We start from the raw sequence: 18,475 nt of genomic DNA on the forward strand, positions 1-18,475 counted from the left end.
CTTTGACCCTAAATTACTCCCTTACTTGACAAGCTACGTCAAAATGTCATAGAAAACAAAAGATAGAACAGATTTTAAGGTTTCCAAAAATATCCTCACATGAGTTGATTGATAACACCGTTTGGCCGCTAGAGGGCGTCAAATTTCCTTCACCATGAAATCACATATTTTTTGACACACGTTGTTTTGACCCTAAATTACTCCCTTATTTGACAAGTTATGTCAAAACGTCATAGAAAACAAGAAATAGAGCAGATTTCAGGCTTTCCAAAACTATCCCCCCATGATTCGATTGATTACACCGTTTGGCCGCTAGAAGGCGTCAAAGTTCCTTCACCATGAAATCACATATTTTTTGACACACGTTGTTTTGACCCTAAATTACTCCCTTATTTGACAAGTTACGTCAAAATGTCATAGAAAACAAGAAATAGAGCAGATTTCAGGCTTTCCAAAACTATCCCCCCATGATTCGATTGATTACACCGTTTGGCCGCTAGAAGGCGTCAAAGTTCCTTCACCATGAAATCACATATTTTTTGACACACGTTGTTTTGACCCTAAATTACTCCTTTATTTGACAAGTTACGTCAAAATGTCATAGAAAACAAGAAATAGAGCAGATTTCAGACTTTCGAAAACTATCCTCCCATGATTCGATTGATTGCACCGTTTGGCCGCTAGAAGGCGTCAAAGTTCCTTCACCATAATATCACATATTATATTGTAAATATTTGTTAGGCAGATTTCATGTATCTCTTAATCCGGCCGAGTTCCTGGCAAAGAAATGGTTAAAATGTTAAATTTTAAGTCTAACTCTGTTAGTTTTTGAGATATCAAAAAACCGATTGCACCAGCGTCTTTTCTGGGAAATTTTAACATAAAATGACACCGAGACGTCAACTGTAACTTGACAAATAAAAAAGTTGTATTTTTTGACAGTTTTAGGACGCCATTTTGAATGTTCTGCCAAAATATTGACTTGCACCTCATTTTAAAGGAAATTTTACGTAGTTTCAAGAAATGACAGACAAAATGGCGTTCCAGGCCGCCATTTTGAATTTTCTGTCAAAATATTGACTTGCATCTCATTTTAAAGGAAATTTTACGTAGTTTCCAGAAATGTCAGACAAAATGACGTTCCAGTCCGCCATTTTGAATTTTCTGCCAAAATATTGACTTGCCTCTCTAACTTTTCAATTTGCCGAGATATTGAATGAGCAAAAAAGCTCTAAAGAGTCCAATTTTACTTTAAATTTATAGAAAGACGAAAACGTTGATTTTCCATTTACCCTTAAAAAACCTCCGCCTCTAAAACTATTCCAAGCTTAAGGTTTAAGCCGATTCAGCTGTTAGGAAAACCACGACCACTAGCCCAAAAACTTCCTAGAGTGGTATTCTATGTTCGATTCGTTCGAATGGCGAATACTATATCATTGCTCTCCCCATTGTTACTCGTAAACGACGTCCGGAAATTCTCCCTTAAATTTATTTCGTTAAACTTTAACGTTTAATCTGTTTTAGACTTAACGTCCGTAAGGGGGTAGGGTTGTTAAGGGCTTTTGCCGAATAAAAAAAAGGAAACCTCCGGGCAAAATAAGGGGTTTTTGGAGACCAAATAAATTTGAAACTTTCGCCTTATACAAACTTGGGTGAAAGGGCGCTAAATTCGAATCCGGGTAACTTGATGTTTATTTTTTGATTGGTGTTTGCGTTTAATCAAGAGAAAAATTCGAGTACCTTGAAACTAGATTCAGATCCAGAGACGAGTAAATTAATTACCAATCAGACCCTAATCCTATTACTAAAGGACTAAAGTACCGTAGGCCTGATCGTGAGAAAATCCAGATTCCCTGGCATTCAAAACTAATTTGCGTCAATGCAAAGTGCCCTTTCATGTTCGAATCATCTGATAATTAACAGTACTCCAATGGAATTTATTACTCAAATCCATCTGGACGGAAAACTTCTTTGATCAAATTTAATCTGATTATTATACCAGGTGTTGCAGCAAAAGTGATTAATTTAGAAACACATTGCACAGAAAAGCGCGCACTACTTTCCTCGTGTAGTTTTCACACCTTTTCATACAGAAAAGTGCCCGTCTTTTATTCAGCGAATTTTTAGACGCTGCAAAATTGCTTTTTTACTTAGCGACTGCAGGAAATAGATACGAATAAAGACGCCATCTTCTATTCATTGCAAAGAAAATGTTACGTTTGCAGTGGTAAAAGACAATAACTCATGTTATCAATATCTAGATTAAAAGTTCCTAACCTCAATTTCCCTGATTGGATCAAGGAATTTGTCACTTTTATTAGTAGCAATTTAGTGTTAGAGGGTCTTGGTCTAATCAATTTTGTATCCACTCTGTTCTCTTAGATTAATTACCAACGTTTTTTCAAGGGTAACCGTGTCACTGACAGAGAAACAGTGATATATGCATGCGCGAGAAAAAGATAGTAAACCCAATGAAAAGTTTAGTAGGCGAAAACGTTGTGACAATGTTGTCACGTTGTCAGACTGTGCTTGCATTTTAGACTAGTTTCTCTAAATTTATTTTTGAATAAAATGAATGAATTTCTTTAAAATAAGATAAGTCAAATTTTGACAGAAAATTCAAAATGGCGGCCTGAAACGTCATTTTGTCTGTCATTTCTAGAAACTACGTGAAGTTTTCTTTAAAATAAGATGCAAGTCAATATTTTGACAGAAAATTCAAAATGGCGGCCTGAAACGTCATTTTGTCTGTCATTTCTTGAAACTACGTAAAATTTCCTTTAAAATAAGATGCAAGTCAATATTTTGACAGAAAATTCAAAATGGCGGCTTGGGACGCCATTTTGTCTGTCATTTCTTGAAACTACGTGAAATTTCCTTTACAATGAGGTGCAAGTCAATATTTTGACAGGAAATTCAAAATGGCGGCCTGGCACGCCATTTTGTCTGTCATTTCTTGAAACTACGTGAAATTTTCTTTACAATGAGGTGCAAGTCAATATTTTGACAGGAAATTCAAAATGGAGGCCTGCGACGTCATTTTGTCTGTCATTTCTAGAAACTACGTGAAATTTTCTTTAAAATAAGATGCAAGTCAATATTTTGACAGAAAATTCAAAATGGCGGCCTGAAACGCCATTTTGTCTGTCATTTCTTGAAACTACGCAAAATTTCCTTTAAAATGAGGTGCAAGTCAATATTTTGGCAGAAAATTCAAAATGGCGGCCTTAGACGCCATTCTGTCTGTTATTTCTTGAAACTACGTGAAATTTCCTTCAGAATGAGGTGCAAGTCAATATTTTGACAGAAAATTCAAAATGGCGGCCTCAAACGCCATTTTGTCTGTCATTTCTTGAAACTTCGTAAAATTTCCTTTAAAATGAGATGCAAGTCAATATTTTGACAGAAAATTCAAAATGGCGGCCTCAAACGCCATTTGGTCTGTCATTTCTAGAAACTACGTAAAATTTCCTTTAAAATGTTGTGCAAGTCAATATTTTGACAGAAAATTCAAAATGGTTGCCTGGAATGCCATTTTATCTGTCATTTCTTGAAACTACGTAAAATTTCCTTTAAAATGAGGTGCAAGTCAATATTTTGACAGAAATTTCAAAATGGCGGCCTGGAACCGTCAAAAAATACAACTTTTTTATTAGTCAAGTTACAGTTGACGTCTCGGTGTCATTTTATGTTAAAATTTTCCGGAAAAGACGCTGGTGCAGTCGGTTTTTTGATATCTCAAAAACTAACAGAGTTAGATTTAAAATTTAACATTTTAACCATTTCATTGCCAGGAACTCGGCCGGATTAAGAGATACATGAAATCTGACATAAAAATATTTAAGATATAATAATGTGATATTATGGTAAAGGAAATTTGATGCCCTCTTGCGGCCAAACGGTGTTATCAATCAACTCATGTGGGATATTTTTAGAAAGCTTAAAATCTGCTCTATCTTTTGTTTTCTATGATATTTTGACGTAGCTTGTCAAGTAAGGGAGTAATTTAAGGTCAAAGCAACGTGTGTCAAAAAATATGCTATTTTTACAAAAAGTGCAATTTTGGCAATTTTTATTTTGCTCCATAAGGGTTCCAATGCACAGCAAAGGGTATATTTATATCAAAGGACCTTAAATTAGGTGAAATAACCACTTTGAACCTTTAAAAAATTTAAAAAATGAAGGTTTTTCCTCCAAAAAGGTTCCAATCCAAGGGCATATTTACATACCATACCATTTACCAGAGAACCATAAATTAAGTGAAATAAGCGCAAAAAAGCACTTTAAAATCATATAATAGAATAATATTCATTTTTACCCTATTTTAGAATTGTATTTATTTTTTAACTAAAAAAGTCTATAACACCACTTTTGATACCGGTAATAATAATAATAAATCAACTGAACTAAAATGTAAAATATAAAATTTTTGGTTTTCCATACATCTTTAATCAATATAATACAGCAGGTCTGCGGAAATCTACATTATATTTTAAGGTATTAAGAAATGTCTTTTCCTTATGGCTCTATCAGATATTAAAGCTGATTAAATCTCATAGTGCACCAGTTCCCTCTTTGCGAGTTTCCGCGACAAAGAACCTGAGAAATGAATTAAAATTTGCCCAAATTGCCGATAAAGTGCATTAGAGTTGCCAAGCCCGACCTTATTATCATAGAAGAGCTGCTCCATTAGATTCCGACAGGAACGGATCCGCATTTAATAATATTCACTAAGAAAATCTTTAACAACTTTGCTAAAAGCTTCGAGAACTTAATGTAGTGAGAAATTTAGTTAAGATAAAAGTCATGTTTCAATCTTTTCGGTGTTGGAAATCAATGAATTAAAATTGTGACGCTGTGAGAATAAATCCTAAACGTAGAAATTCAAAAAACGTTAAAAATAATCCAGAAAGGGGAAATGTATCCACGCTCGTCTCCATACATAACATTTTTCAATTTCCGGCTGTCGTTGGCTAAAAAAGATGCTGTTTTATCAAACCAGTGACAAGCCGAGAATTTGTGTTATTAAATTATCAAGCAAAAAAAAACTCTAGAGATTAGGTAAGAGCATTCAATGAAAAAATATGAGCTACGCCGTCTGTCGGAATAATCCGAGAAGAAAGCTGGTTTTTCGTATTGCCACCTAATGGGAAAAGTTTCAAAAAATGTAAAAACTTGAGTAATGAAATAAAGTTGTCGGGTTGGAATTTATATTTTCAAAAAGTTTGCTGCTTACATCGCAAAGCTCTCATTTATATCACTTTAATTCCCTTCCACTAATGACTATTTATATTTGCACCAGCATTAAAGCTAGAGGGTGAACAAATGCTTGGCATCAGCTACGAAATGGAAATTATAATGAGAAAATAGATTTCCGAGTGCTGTTAACTTGTTGCCACAGTTTCAAAAAATTACTAAGGTTTATGTGGTATTTTTTGTAATTGTATACATAATAACACTGCAATTTTCCCTCTTATTGAAGCGTGTATTTTGTGCTGTGTCATCTGAGCCCCCGCGTCAGTACACGTGCGACACCTGCAATCTGTTATTCCCATTATCGAGAATTTTCCGAGACGATATTATTAAATTAATATAATAGAGTACTGACAAGGGCGCGAAAGGTATCACCTTCCTATTCCCGGAATAAGGGGTGACAAATCGTTTTCCACCGAAAATTAATAGAAATTTCTTGCAAATCACTGATGCAGTTTATCCAGTGAAACTGGATGTTTTCGGTAAACAAAACGTAATTAAGATGTAAACCTGTTTTTTACGGCAAAAACGATCCCTTACAAATATTAATGGGAAGACAACAGCTGTGCGTAGTTGTTTCCTTAATGGAGCACAAGTTTTATTTTTCTCGGTAAGGAATTGTAGGAAAAAAGGTTCAATTCAGTCTTTTAAACAGCATATTTTTCTAATAAATCCACCATTTTCGTGCCAATATGTGACCCGTCAATCTAAAAGGACGTATTTGTGTCTTTCGCGTTAAATTTCGGAACAGATGGCGAAATAATGCCGTTAATAACGTTCTTGTTTACGTCACAAAGTTAACAGCTTGACTGCTCCGTCTTGCAGTGATAGAGAATTAATTCTCTTCTATTGACAGGTACTAGAAGGATGCTATCTTTAGTGGAATCGAAAATATTTACCGAAAATAGTAAAGCACAAAGTTAATTAAATACGAACCTCGAAAGTAATAAATTTTTAGTACTCAAAAATTCAACTGTCCTGTTATTCTGAAGTAAATAGTGAATTTTAGAAAAAAGGTTTATTTTTGATGTTTATGTACTTTTGAAAAAAATGTCAAAGTTTGATGCCCTCTAGCGACCAAACCGGGCATCTTAGACGTGCTTGCTTAACGTCACGTGATAGTCCTATTCATTAGCTTTCTTTTTCTATACGGTGTGTTTATACAGATTTTTTCAAATAACCGAGTTATTTATGTTTTTTGGAAAAGTGCACCGAAATTTAGCAGAAATAAAGCTTTTTCCTAACCTACGATACTGAGCGCCGCCATATTGGGTTTAAATTTGTCAGAGAGGCTATTTTCACTAATTTTGGACTTGGGAACACGAATTTGGTGTCTGTTTCGCTGTAACTGTCACCATTTTGTCACTGATCTTGAAATTAGGACGTTTTTGACAGTTTTCGTAACGTGGCACCCTTTAAAAAGTACATTTTGACAAGGAACACTTTCTGTCACATTTTTACCGTCAAATTAGTTTTTTAATTTTTCAAGATTAACAATATATTTCACAAAATTGCATTTCATTGAGGTGCTTACACGGTTAACATTTTACATCCTTGTCTCGAACCGTTTTAGAGATATTTGCAAAAATGTCCAAAATAGGTTAATTAAATTTGACGCCATCTAGCGGCTAAAGGGGGCAATTTAGTCATGCCCGCTCAACGTCACGTGACAGCCCTATTCATTAGCTTTCTTTTTCTATACGGTATGTTTATACAGAATTTTTCAAATAACCGAGTTATTTATGTTTTTTGGAAAAGTGCACCGAAATTTAGCAGAAATAAAGCTTTTTCCTAACCTACGATACTGAGCGCCGCCATATTGGATTTAAACCTGTCAGAGAGGCTATTTTCACTAATTTTTGACTTGGGAACACGAATTCGGTGTCTGTTTTGCTGTAACTGTCACCATTTTGTCACACTGACCTTGAAATTAGGACGTTTTTCACAGTTTTCGTAACGTGGCACCCTTAAAAAATTACATTTTGACAAGGAACACTTTCTGTCACATTTTTACCGTCAAATTAGTTTTTTAATTTTTCAAGATTAACAATATATTTCATAAAATTGCATTTTATTGAGGTGCTTACACGGTTAACATTTTACATCCTTAACTCGAACCGTTTTAGAGATATTTGCAAAAATGTCCAAAATAGGTTAATTAAATTTGATGCCCTCTAGCGGCTAAAGGGGGCAATTTAGTCATGCCCGCTCAACGTCACGTGATAGCCACATTCATTAGCTCTCTTTTGCTATACGGTGTGTTTATACAGAATGTTTCAAATAACCGCGTTATTTATGTTTTTTGGAAAAGTGCACCGAAATTTAGCATAAATAAAGCTTTTTCCTAACCTACGATACTGAGCGCCGCCATATTGGGTTTAAACCTGTCAGAGAGGCTATTTTCACTAATTTTGGACTTGGGAACACGAATTTGGTGTCTGTTTTGCTGTAACTGTCACCATTTTGTCACCCTGACCTTGAAATTAGGACGTTTTTGACAGTTTTCGTAACCTGGCACCCTTATAAAATTACATTTTGACAAGTAACACTTTCTGTCACACTTTTACCGTCAACCTAAACCAATTAAGGCACAGAAAGTCAATTTTCAAAATTCAAAATTTTTTCGAAAAAGTCTACGAGGTTCCCTTTTTGAAAATTGTTATAAATTAGTTTTTTAATTTTTCAAGATTAAACAGTGTGTCCTACAGAAAAACGTTATATTTCATAAAATTGCATTTCATTGAGGTGCTTACACGGTTAACATTTTACATCCTTAACTCAAACCGTTTTCGAGATATTTGCAAAAATGTCCAAAATAGGTTAATTAAGTTTGACGCCCTCTAGCGGCTAAAGGGGGCAATTTAGTCATGCCCGCTTAACGTCACGTGACAGCCCTATTCATTAGCTTTCTTTTTCTATACGGTATGTTTATACAGATTTTTTCAAATAACCGAGTTATTTATGTTTTTTGGAAAAGTGCACCGAAATTTAGCATAAATAAAGCTTTTTCCTAACCTACGATACTGAGCGCCGCCATATTGGGTTTAAACCTGTCAGAGAGGCTATTTTCACTAATTTTGGACTTGGGAACACGAATTTGGTGTCTGTTTTGCTGTAACTGTCACCATTTTGTCACCCTGACCTTGAAATTAGGACGTTTTTGACAGTTTTCAGAACGTAGCACCCTTAAAAAATTACATTTTGACAAGGAACACTTTCTGTCACATTTTTACCGTCAAATTAGTTTTTTAATTTTTCAAGATTAACAATATATTTCATAAAATTGCATTTTATTGAGGTGCTTACACGGTTAACATTTTACATCCTTAACTCGAACCGTTTTAGAGATATTTGCAAAAATGTCCAAAATAGGTTAATTAAGTTTGACGCCCTCTAGCGGCTAAAGGGGGCAATTTAGTCATGCCCGCTCAACGTCACGTGATAGCCACATTCATTAGCTCTCTTTTGCTATACGGTGTGTTTATACAGAATGTTTCAAATAACCAAGTTATTAACGGTTTTTTGGATAAGTGCACTGAATTAAAGCTTTTATAAACCTACTATACTGATTACTGAGCGCCACCATATTAGGTTGGTCAGAGAGGCTATTTTCACTAATTTTGGACTTGGGAACACGAATCCGATTTTCGTTTTGCTGTAACTGTGACCATTTTGTCACTGACTGTATTTTTTCCCCTTTTTAACAATTTTGTTTGTGTTAGTTGAAACATAATAATTTTAGAGCATAGAGAAAAAATATGAATGTTTGAGTTGCCGGTATTGCATTTCAAATATTCCATACTGTAAGTTGATAATCTTGTATTGCACAGTTTTCAGCAAGTATTCGAGATAAGTAAACATTTTTGAGCTAATTTGACGGGAATGAGTTTCAGATCGTAAAGCGCCGCTGTTTGGTAGCGACGTTCGCTAAAACCCAACTTGCCTAAAACACAACTTTAAGGAATTAAATTATCCAACTACGTAACCTCTCCGCATTAAGCTAATCTAAGCAATATCTGCTTCGTAAAGCAAAATAAACTGTTTTATTATGAACAACTAACTCGGATGCAGCGAGTTTAGAGCCGAGATTGCATTTGATTCATGTGTGGTTTAATTCCTTCACATAAGCGTTTTCGTCGAATCGGTTTGATTTTCACTTTTACCAATTCAGGTGAGTATGGCAAAAGCTCTCTTTTGTCGTATTCACGTTAGCGAGGTTTACTAACAAGCTTAGCAAATATGCATGAGTGAAAATTTACGCCCCAAAATCCTATTACTGTTCACTACTTAATTAAAAGCGCGAGAGACAGCGGAAAATTATTACCATATATCGTTGTTTATGATTTCCACGCGCCCGCAAAAACTTAATTTCCTTGTTTATGCAATAGGGACGTATTTGGGTCAAAATTTCAGCGCAATGTTGCATTACCGGGTTTCTGTTAATTAAGGAACGTACGTACTATGAATGGGACAACCGAAGCGATTTTATCTGTTTAATTATTGTGAAAGCGCCAGCCGCAACGCTATTTTTTTATTATTTCATAATTGTTTTCCTTTTTGTGACAAAAGAAACTAATCCCCTTGCTTTGTCGTCTAATAATTACACTTCTTTGATATCATGTCAAGCAAATCCTTGTTATTTTACTTTTCCAACGTTTGTGAGACATTTCATTTATAGTTGCGTTACTTTTTTTGGCTTAAATCTCTTGATCACCGTTTTCATTCCTTTTATAGCTTCATGGAGCGGAATTTGACAGTTTGCAGCGTGTTGACATATAGAATAATTAGCTCTGTCAAAAATTCTGCTCATAGAGCTCTTGAAGATATTTCATGGGAGTTTTAGAGGTTCATCTTTCAAAAAGGTTCTCAATAGTATTTAGAGGTCTATGGAACTTTCAAAATGGTTCTAGAGGCCTCTGGTACTTTTTTAAAGATTTTCAATAGCATTTAGAGGTCTATGGAACTTTCAAAATGGTCTTACAGGCCTTTGGCAAGTTAAAACAGTTATAGGAATGTTTAAGACAGTTGTAGAACCCTCTGTCATGTTTAAGAAGGTTTTAAATGGCATTTAGAGGTTCCTGACACTTTCAAAATTGTTTTAGAAGGCCTTGGCACTTTTAAGAAGGTTCTCAATAGTATTTAGAGGTCTATGGATCTTTCAAAAGGGTCTTAGAGGCCTTTGGCAAGTTAAAACAGTTATAGGAATATTTAAGACACTTATAGAACCCTCTGTCATGTTTAAGAAGGTTTAAGTGGAATTTAGAGGTTTCTGACACTTTCAAAATTGTTTTAGAAGGCCTTGGCACTTTTAAGAAGGTTTTCAATAGTATTTAGAGGTCTATGGAACTTTCAAAATGGTCTTAGAGGCCTTTGGCAAGTTAAAACAATTATAGGAATGTTTAAGACACATGTAGAACCCTCTGTCATGTTTAAGAAGGTTTTCAATGGCATTTAGAGGTTTCTGACACTTTCAAAATTGTTTTAGAAGGCTCTGGCACTTTTAAGAAGGTTCTCAATAGTATTTAGAGGTCTATAGAACTTTCAAAATGGTCTTAGAGGTCTTTGGCAAGTTAAAACAGTTATAGGAATGTTTAAGACACTTGTAGAACCCTCTGTCATGTTTAAGAAGGTTTTAAATGGCATTTAGAGGTTCCTGACACTTTCAAAATTGTTTTAGAAGGTTCTGGCACTTTTAAGAAGGTTCTCAATAGTATTTAGAGGTCTATGGAACTTTAAAAATGGTCTTAGAGGCCTTTGGCAAGTTAAAACAGTTATAGGAATGTTTAAGACACTTGTAGAACCCTCTGTCATGTTTAAGAAGGTTTTAAATGGCATTTAGAGGTTCCTGACACTTTCAAAATTGTTTTAGAAGGTTCTGGCACTTTTAAGAAGGTTCTCAATAGTATTTAGAGGTCTATGGAACTTTAAAAATGGTCTTAGAGGCCTTTGGCAAGTTAAAACAGTTATAGGAATGTTTAAGACACTTGTAGAACCCTCTGTCATGTTTAAGAAGGTTTTAAATGGCATTTAGAGGTTCCTGACACTTTCAAAATTGTTTTAGAAGGTTCTGGCACTTTTAAGAAGGTTCTCAATAGTATTTAGAGGTCTATGGAACTTTAAAAATGGTCTTAGAGGCCTTTGGCAAGTTAAAACAGTTATAGGAATGTTTAAGACACGTAGAACCCTCTGTCATGTTTAAGAAGGTTTTCAATTGCATTTAGAGGTTTCTGACACTTTCAAAAATTGTTCTAGAGGGCTCTGACACTTTTAAGAAGGTATTTACAGGTCCATGGAACTTTCAAAATGGTTCTAGAGGCCTTTGGCAAGTTTAAACAGTTATAGGAATAGTTCTCAGTAGCACTTAGAGGTTTCTGACGTTTTCAAAATTGTTCTAGAGGGGCCAGAGCCCTAACTTTTAGGAAAAATGGCTTAAAGGCCTTTATTTTAGCATTTTTTACAGTGCTATTTTGAGTATTTTTGAATATTTTCTGGTAAACCTCCCAGAGGCTTCTTTTATCAATAAATTGAACTCCGCATTAGTTACTGTAAACTTTGGCATTTAGTACTTTATTCCTTCTGAACATTTTTTTTAACTACAAAATTGTAATAAACTTATGGAAACCTTGAAGTTTTCCCTTAAAACACATTTTGCCCTCGAGCACTTACAGAGAGCTGAGTATCATTAAATAAACTCGGAAGCAGTCCCGAAATTATGATAAACAGTTGCAAAGAAGCTGGGGGTAAAAACTTTTCATGCTGAACTATTTTACGCCCATCGCTTCGCCATTAAAAAGCTATTTATCTTGCGAAACACTTCATTTCTGGAATGTTCCAAAAGCAAAAGAACTCCCGAAAACTTTAAAGGCGATATTTCGTTGCTACGCAATTACATTTAAATTCTTTCCAACTATACTAATGAAAATGCCACAAAAGTAAATTATCACATTTTTTCTTATAATTCTTGTTATAAAAGCTTGATTTTTGTAAAGAGGGAGTAATTTCTGAATTCTCAAGTCAGTCCCAGTTTTGTCATTGTAAACAGTTTTGAAGGTGTGCAATGTTACAAAACAATTATTTTTTGGTCTAAATATAAAATAAAGTTTATTGAACGGCTGTAAAGGTTTTGTATTTCCGTTTTGATTTTAATCATTCTGTCCCGAATAAACGGTTCTTTAGACTCTGACGAACCATTCACTTTACTACTCTTTGTCTAGCTAAAGCACTTTTCGCAATAAAGACTAAGGTCGGCCCACGTGTGCTTTTTTCCATAAAAACTCCCAATTTTGTTTTTTTTAGAAAGCTCACTTCCGGGGCATTTAATGAAATCGATAAAGAGACTTATATTCCCATTAAGCTGACTTGCAAACAACTAATAGAAATATAATATTGGCGATGATTAATTTCTCGTTTGGCTGCACCACCATTAACCACGGAATCTCGTCATTTTTCAAAACGCACCGAATAAACCTAAAGGGCACGTAGACGTATGCGCATTCAGTAAACAGGACCCTCCAATACTAAACGAATATAAATGACACTATCCGCTGCTAAATCTGGCTAATCTCGACCCTCTCTACCCCGATTATCTTCCGATTATCGTTCTTGTGAAACGATATTTCAATATACAGTGGCGTTACCATGATTATTTGAACAGCACCAGTGAATCTCAAAATTACAAAATTCCTCACCTCAATCAGTCTAATAAACAATTTTTTTTTTGGTTTAAATTGTATTCATTTAATAAACAGAAAAAGCTCAATTTATTCTGATTAGCTGTTTCAATACAAATTAATTTAGCATGGTTTGCATTTTAAGCTCCCTCTGTTAATTCGAAATATAACTCGCAAATACAAATTGGATTTTCTTGATGCCCAACTCTATTTGCAGACATTTGTCAGTTTACACAGGCCTCGCAACCCTTAGTCAGCTTAATCTGGGGTAAAATATTATTTATCCTTCTGGAATCAAGTGTTTATTTTTTGGAGTACATCAACCGGATTTAATGTGTGTGTGTATTTGCATAGTGTACAGGTTCAATAAGAATCTTAAATCTCAATTTGGTCACTTTAAGCCACCCTCTTTGCCATTTGGTTTGCAAGGGAAGCGTCTGTTACTCTGATTGATGACAGTTTTTACTTAGAAAGACATGCCAAAGACAGTGATGGTTTTTACATTAAGGGCGCCAACTTGCAGTTTATACAGGGTGGTCCAGTTTTAAATGTCAATAATTCACCAATCCATAGCCAATTAAAAAATAAGTTGACATTCATTATGTCATTTTCGTGAAAAGTACTTCCTAAGGAAAATACAGTCGTCCTCCCAACTTAAAAATTGTCTTGGAAACGGAAAATTCACTTAAGAAGTTTAAAAAATATTATTGTAGCCAGTTTTCATAGTTTCCAGACAAACTAAAAGACTTTAGTTTTGAAAATTGAATTAGAAAAGATAAAAATTTCAGAAGCTTAAAAATTGTGTTTATAACTAGTTTTCATGCAAATCGAGAGACTTTAATACTAAAAATTGACTTGTAGACATAAAAACTACTTTTTCAAGAACTTGTTACTACAAATTCATACATTTAAACCTTAAAAATTGACTTGAACCCCAAAATGTGACTGAACTAATGAAAAGTGACATCAGAAGCTTAAAATTTGCATTTGAAGTAAGTTTTCATAATTTGAAGATACATTTCAATATTTTAGTCTTGAAAATAGTCTTAGATGCAGGACATTGACATTAGATTCATGAAAATTGTCTTGAAAACTAACTTTTCGTGCTTTTTACTTTGCTTTTCATTTTCTTCGAATTCTGGACTAATTTTAGTGCTCTAAAACTGCTTTCTGCTTGGAAAATCGAGTTTCAAGACTATCTTCACCAAGTTATTGACATAGCAAACTTAAAAAACAATTTTTACATTCTTCATAGACTTAAAATGGCATTCCAAGCTTTGTCACTATTAAATCGACTTCTAGACACCTCAGTGCTAAAAATTCGGGTATTTCTTAATAAACTAGACTGTTTTTAGTGTTTTAAGGCTGTTTTCAGTGCCTCAAATCGAGTTTCAAGACTATCTTTACAAAGTAGTTGACTTATCAGGCCTAAAAACCAGTTTGTCCACTGACCATAGTCTTGAAAATGTTATTTCAAGCTTCTTCACTATTAAATTGACTTCTACACTCATAGGTGCAATAAATTGTAGCATTTCTAAGAAATTCAGACTGTTTTCAGTGCTTTTTAAGACTGAAAAATCGAGTTTAAGACTATTTCTAAAAGTCAAGTTTCTTCAGTAATTAAAGTAAAAAATTTTGGTACCAAATGCTACAATAATAGTCTTGAGAACTAATTTTTAGAAATAAAATAGTCCGAAAATTTAATTTACTTCTAGACTTGTTGTCCAGTCCAGAAAATTCAGTTGTACACCAATTAAAGTCTTGAAAATACACTTTTGGACTCTCTTTAGTCCTAGTAAAGTCAGTTCTAGCATTAAAAATCAACTTTTATACTATTTTTAGTAGTAAAAAATGAGTTTCATGCACAATACAGTCTTTGTCTTGATTTCCGGACTTTTTTAGTTCTTGAATGATAGTTTCAGACACTCAACCAGGATGGCAGTCTGAGAAAGCGAATCATAAGACCATTCCTAATAGGAAAAACCAAGTTTTTAGACTATTCAGTACAAATTTGGACTTGCACAAGTCTTGAATGTTCAGTTTTAAACTATAAAACGATTTTTTAAATTGAAATTTAGAGGACTGTATCTTCCTTAGGAAACGTTTTTCAGAAAAATTACACATTGGCTATCAAATGGTGAATTATTGACACTTAAAACTGGACCACCCTGTATAAAGGCAAATCGAGTGTTTAGGGAATACTATCTAACAAAACCTCAAAAATGATATTAAAGGTGGATTGAAAGAAGATCTCGTTTGTATTTGGAGCAGTGCCAGAAGGTGCATTTCTTCACGTAATAACTTAACCAGAAAATTTCAGTTTGTCCCAGATTTGCCCTTTCCGTCCGATAAATTCCGCTCTTAAATTCAAACGCGTTATTCTGGAGATGTTCGGTTTCTGCCAAATGCATTGATTTACCTCGTACATGCCGGTGCCAAAAATGCTCTTATCTGAAAAGCATTTGAATAAAAGTCGAAAAAGACTGCTGGTTCAATAAACTAAACGTGTAATTCAGGATAATTGGTTAGTAAAGTAAATAAATACCTTTTTCACTATGCTGCAGTTATGGTTCAGTAAATTGGTCGGTAACCGAAATTTAGTTAGTTTCTGCAGAAATTCGTTAGAGAAGAGAAAACTCCGCATAATCTAATTAAACAAACTAATTAATATTTCTGGCTCACTGCCCGCATTTGGCTAAATGTTGGTTTTCAGTTTTGTTACCGTTTAATATAGCGCAATAATATTATACAAAACAATAATTCTGTAATACTGTTATTTCGTATGTTTGTATACTGCACTTATGCATTGAAATTAATAATTTGTCTTAATTTTACAGATTTAGAGACCAAAAACTGCTCTAAAATGGTGTCGGGAATTCCACTGTCGCTCCTTTTGACAGTGGCTTTAGCTCGCGCACAAAAGAAGCTAGAAAACGAACAGCTTAATCCAGGTAAGTCAAAATAAAAAAAAACCGCAACTTCTTAGGACTAAAAGGCTTTGAAATATATAAACGGAAAAGGGCGGGCAATAAAACTCCCTCCCCTCGTTAATAAATCATTGAAAATAAAAACGAAACGACATTTAAATATATTTGTTTTCTCTTAAATTGTCTTCTCTCCTTTGGAGGGATTTTTGCGAAGCAACCGGATGCTACGTCGCTCTTTAACATTTTTACAACCCCATAAATTCCACCAACTGAATTTGGTTACATTGTAAACTTACACGCAGGTGGAAGAGAGATATAATATTAAATCCGTTATTATATTTGGATCTTGGAAACCATTTTAAAAACAAACGTTATGTAAATCTGTATTTTTCAATTAAAAATGTGTCATGAAAAAGTAACATACATCCGAATAAGTGACAGGTAAGTGGGTCACAACTGTCAAATTTTCAATCATAGACCTGTAAAGTTTTTCCCACCAATAAGTACTCTAGCTGCACTTTATAGCTCTATTTTTCTGGTCCCTACATGCTGTGATTTATGATTATATGATAATAGCTGTCCCTGTCACAGTTTTTTAACCATTAACCTACAAAGTGTAGCTTTGTAAAGTCGAATTTCAGCGATTTAAATCAGAGAAATACGCAATTTTTAGATGTTTGAGAACATTTTTCGAATGTGTCACCTGATTTGACCAAATCGATCTAAAAACGTCACGTGTTACAGTTCTACAAAATCAAAATATATGGCAGATGTTCTCAGAGTTGGTCACGTGACCTAAAACATTTTCTTGTGTGAGATTTTGAACTATAAAGTTCAAATCCAACCTTTAAAGCAAAAATGTAATCATGTGACATTGATTCTAAAAATGTCACGTTACCTTCAAAATCTCAAGTGAAAGTCACTTTGAACTGATTGTCAAGTTTTAATCCAAAAACAATAATTAAAGCTAAATATTTTTGAGTTGGTCACGTGAGTTTGGTCAGCTGACAGCTATAGTCTAGAAATGTCACGTGACTTTAAAAATTTGAGATTAAAAGCCACTTTAAACTGATTTTCGATTTTAAATCCAAAAACAATAATTGGAACTGAATATTTTTGAGTTGGTCACGTGACATTTTAGCTGACAGAAACTGTCTAAAAATGTCACGTGACTTTAAACATTTCAAGTAAAAAGCCACTTTGAACTGATTTTCGATTTTAAATCCAAAAACAATAAGTGGAGCTGAATATTTTTGAGCAACTGTCTAAAAATGTCACGTGACTTTAAAAAATTCAGGTAAAAAGCCACTTTGAACTGATTTTAAATCCAAAAACAATAATGGGAGCTGAATATTTTTGAGTTGGTCACGTGACCCTTTCAGCTGACAGCAACTGTCTAAAAATGTCACGTGACTTTAAACATTTCAAGTAAAAAGCCACTTTGAACTGATTTTCGATTTTAAATCCAAAAACAATAATTGGAACTGAATATTTTTGAGCAACTGTCTAAAAATGTCACGTGACTTTAAAAATTTCAGGTAAAAAGCCACTTTGAACTGATTTTCGATTTTAAATTCAAAAACAATAATTGGAACTGAATATTTTTGAGTTGGTCACGTGACATTTTAGCTGACAGAAACGGTCTAAAAATGTCACGTGACTTTAAACATTTCAAGTAAAAAGCCACTTTAAACGGATTTTCGATTTTAAATCCAAAAACAATAAGTGGAGCTGAATATTTTTGAGCAACTGTCTAAAAATGTCACGTGACTTTAAAAAATTCAGGTAAAAAGCCACTTTGAACTGATTTTAAATCCAAAAACAATAATGGGAGCTGAATATTTTTGAGTTGGTCACGTGACCCCTTTAGCTGACAGCAACTGTCTAAAAATGTCACGTGACCTTAAAAATTTCAGGTAAAAAGCCACTTTGAACTGATTTTCGATTTTAAATCCAAAAACAATAATTGGAACTGAATATTTTTGAGTTGGTCACGTGACCCCTTTAGCTGACAGCAACTGTCTAAAAATGTCACGTGACCTTAAAAATTTCAGGTAAAAAGCCACTTTGAACTGATTTTCGATTTTAAATCCAAAAACAATAATTGGAACTGAATATTTTTGAGTTGGTCACATGACCTTTTTAGCTGACAGCAACTGTCTAAAAATGTCACGTGATCTTAAATATTTCAAGTAAAAAGCCACTTTGAACTGATTTTTGATTTTAAATCCAAAAACAATAATTGGAACTGAATATATTTGGGCAACTTTCTAAAAATGTCACGTGACTTTAAAAATTTCAGGTAAAAAGCCACTTTGAACTGATTTTAAATCCAAAAACAATAATGGGAGCTGAATATTTTTGAGTTGGTCACGTGACTCTTTTAGCTGACAGCAACTGTCTAAAAAATGTCACGTTACCTTAAACATTTCAGGTAAAAAGCCACTTTAAACTAATTTTCAATTTTAACCTTATTTATTTCACAGTAATAGGTTAGGTTAGGTTATCTTTGTGACTTCACTAAAAACCTACTATATCCCCAAAGCATTAGCATGCAAAATTACCTTTGGCTTATCGTACGTACATTTTTCTTGGAACTATAACTTTCCCAAATCCCCAGATTTT

The 18,475-nt window shown here is 34.0% G+C and overlaps 1 protein-coding gene across 1 annotated transcript in view; it reads left to right on the plus strand.

The window, feature by feature from the left end:
• The window catches only part of LOC145734306 (semaphorin-2A-like), a 261,310-nt gene that overhangs the window by 39,416 nt on the left and 203,419 nt on the right, over positions 1-18,475 (plus strand). The window contains 1 exon segment of the mRNA XM_081987598.1: positions 15,761-15,874. Within this exon segment, the coding sequence (XP_081843724.1) occupies positions 15,787-15,874 (88 nt within the window). The 5' untranslated portion in view covers positions 15,761-15,786.

Source organism: Ips typographus, linkage group LG9 (assembly GCF_016097725.1).
Source record: "Ips typographus isolate SLU linkage group LG9, UJ_Ityp_2.0, whole genome shotgun sequence".
Taxonomy (NCBI): domain Eukaryota; kingdom Metazoa; phylum Arthropoda; class Insecta; order Coleoptera; family Curculionidae; genus Ips; species Ips typographus.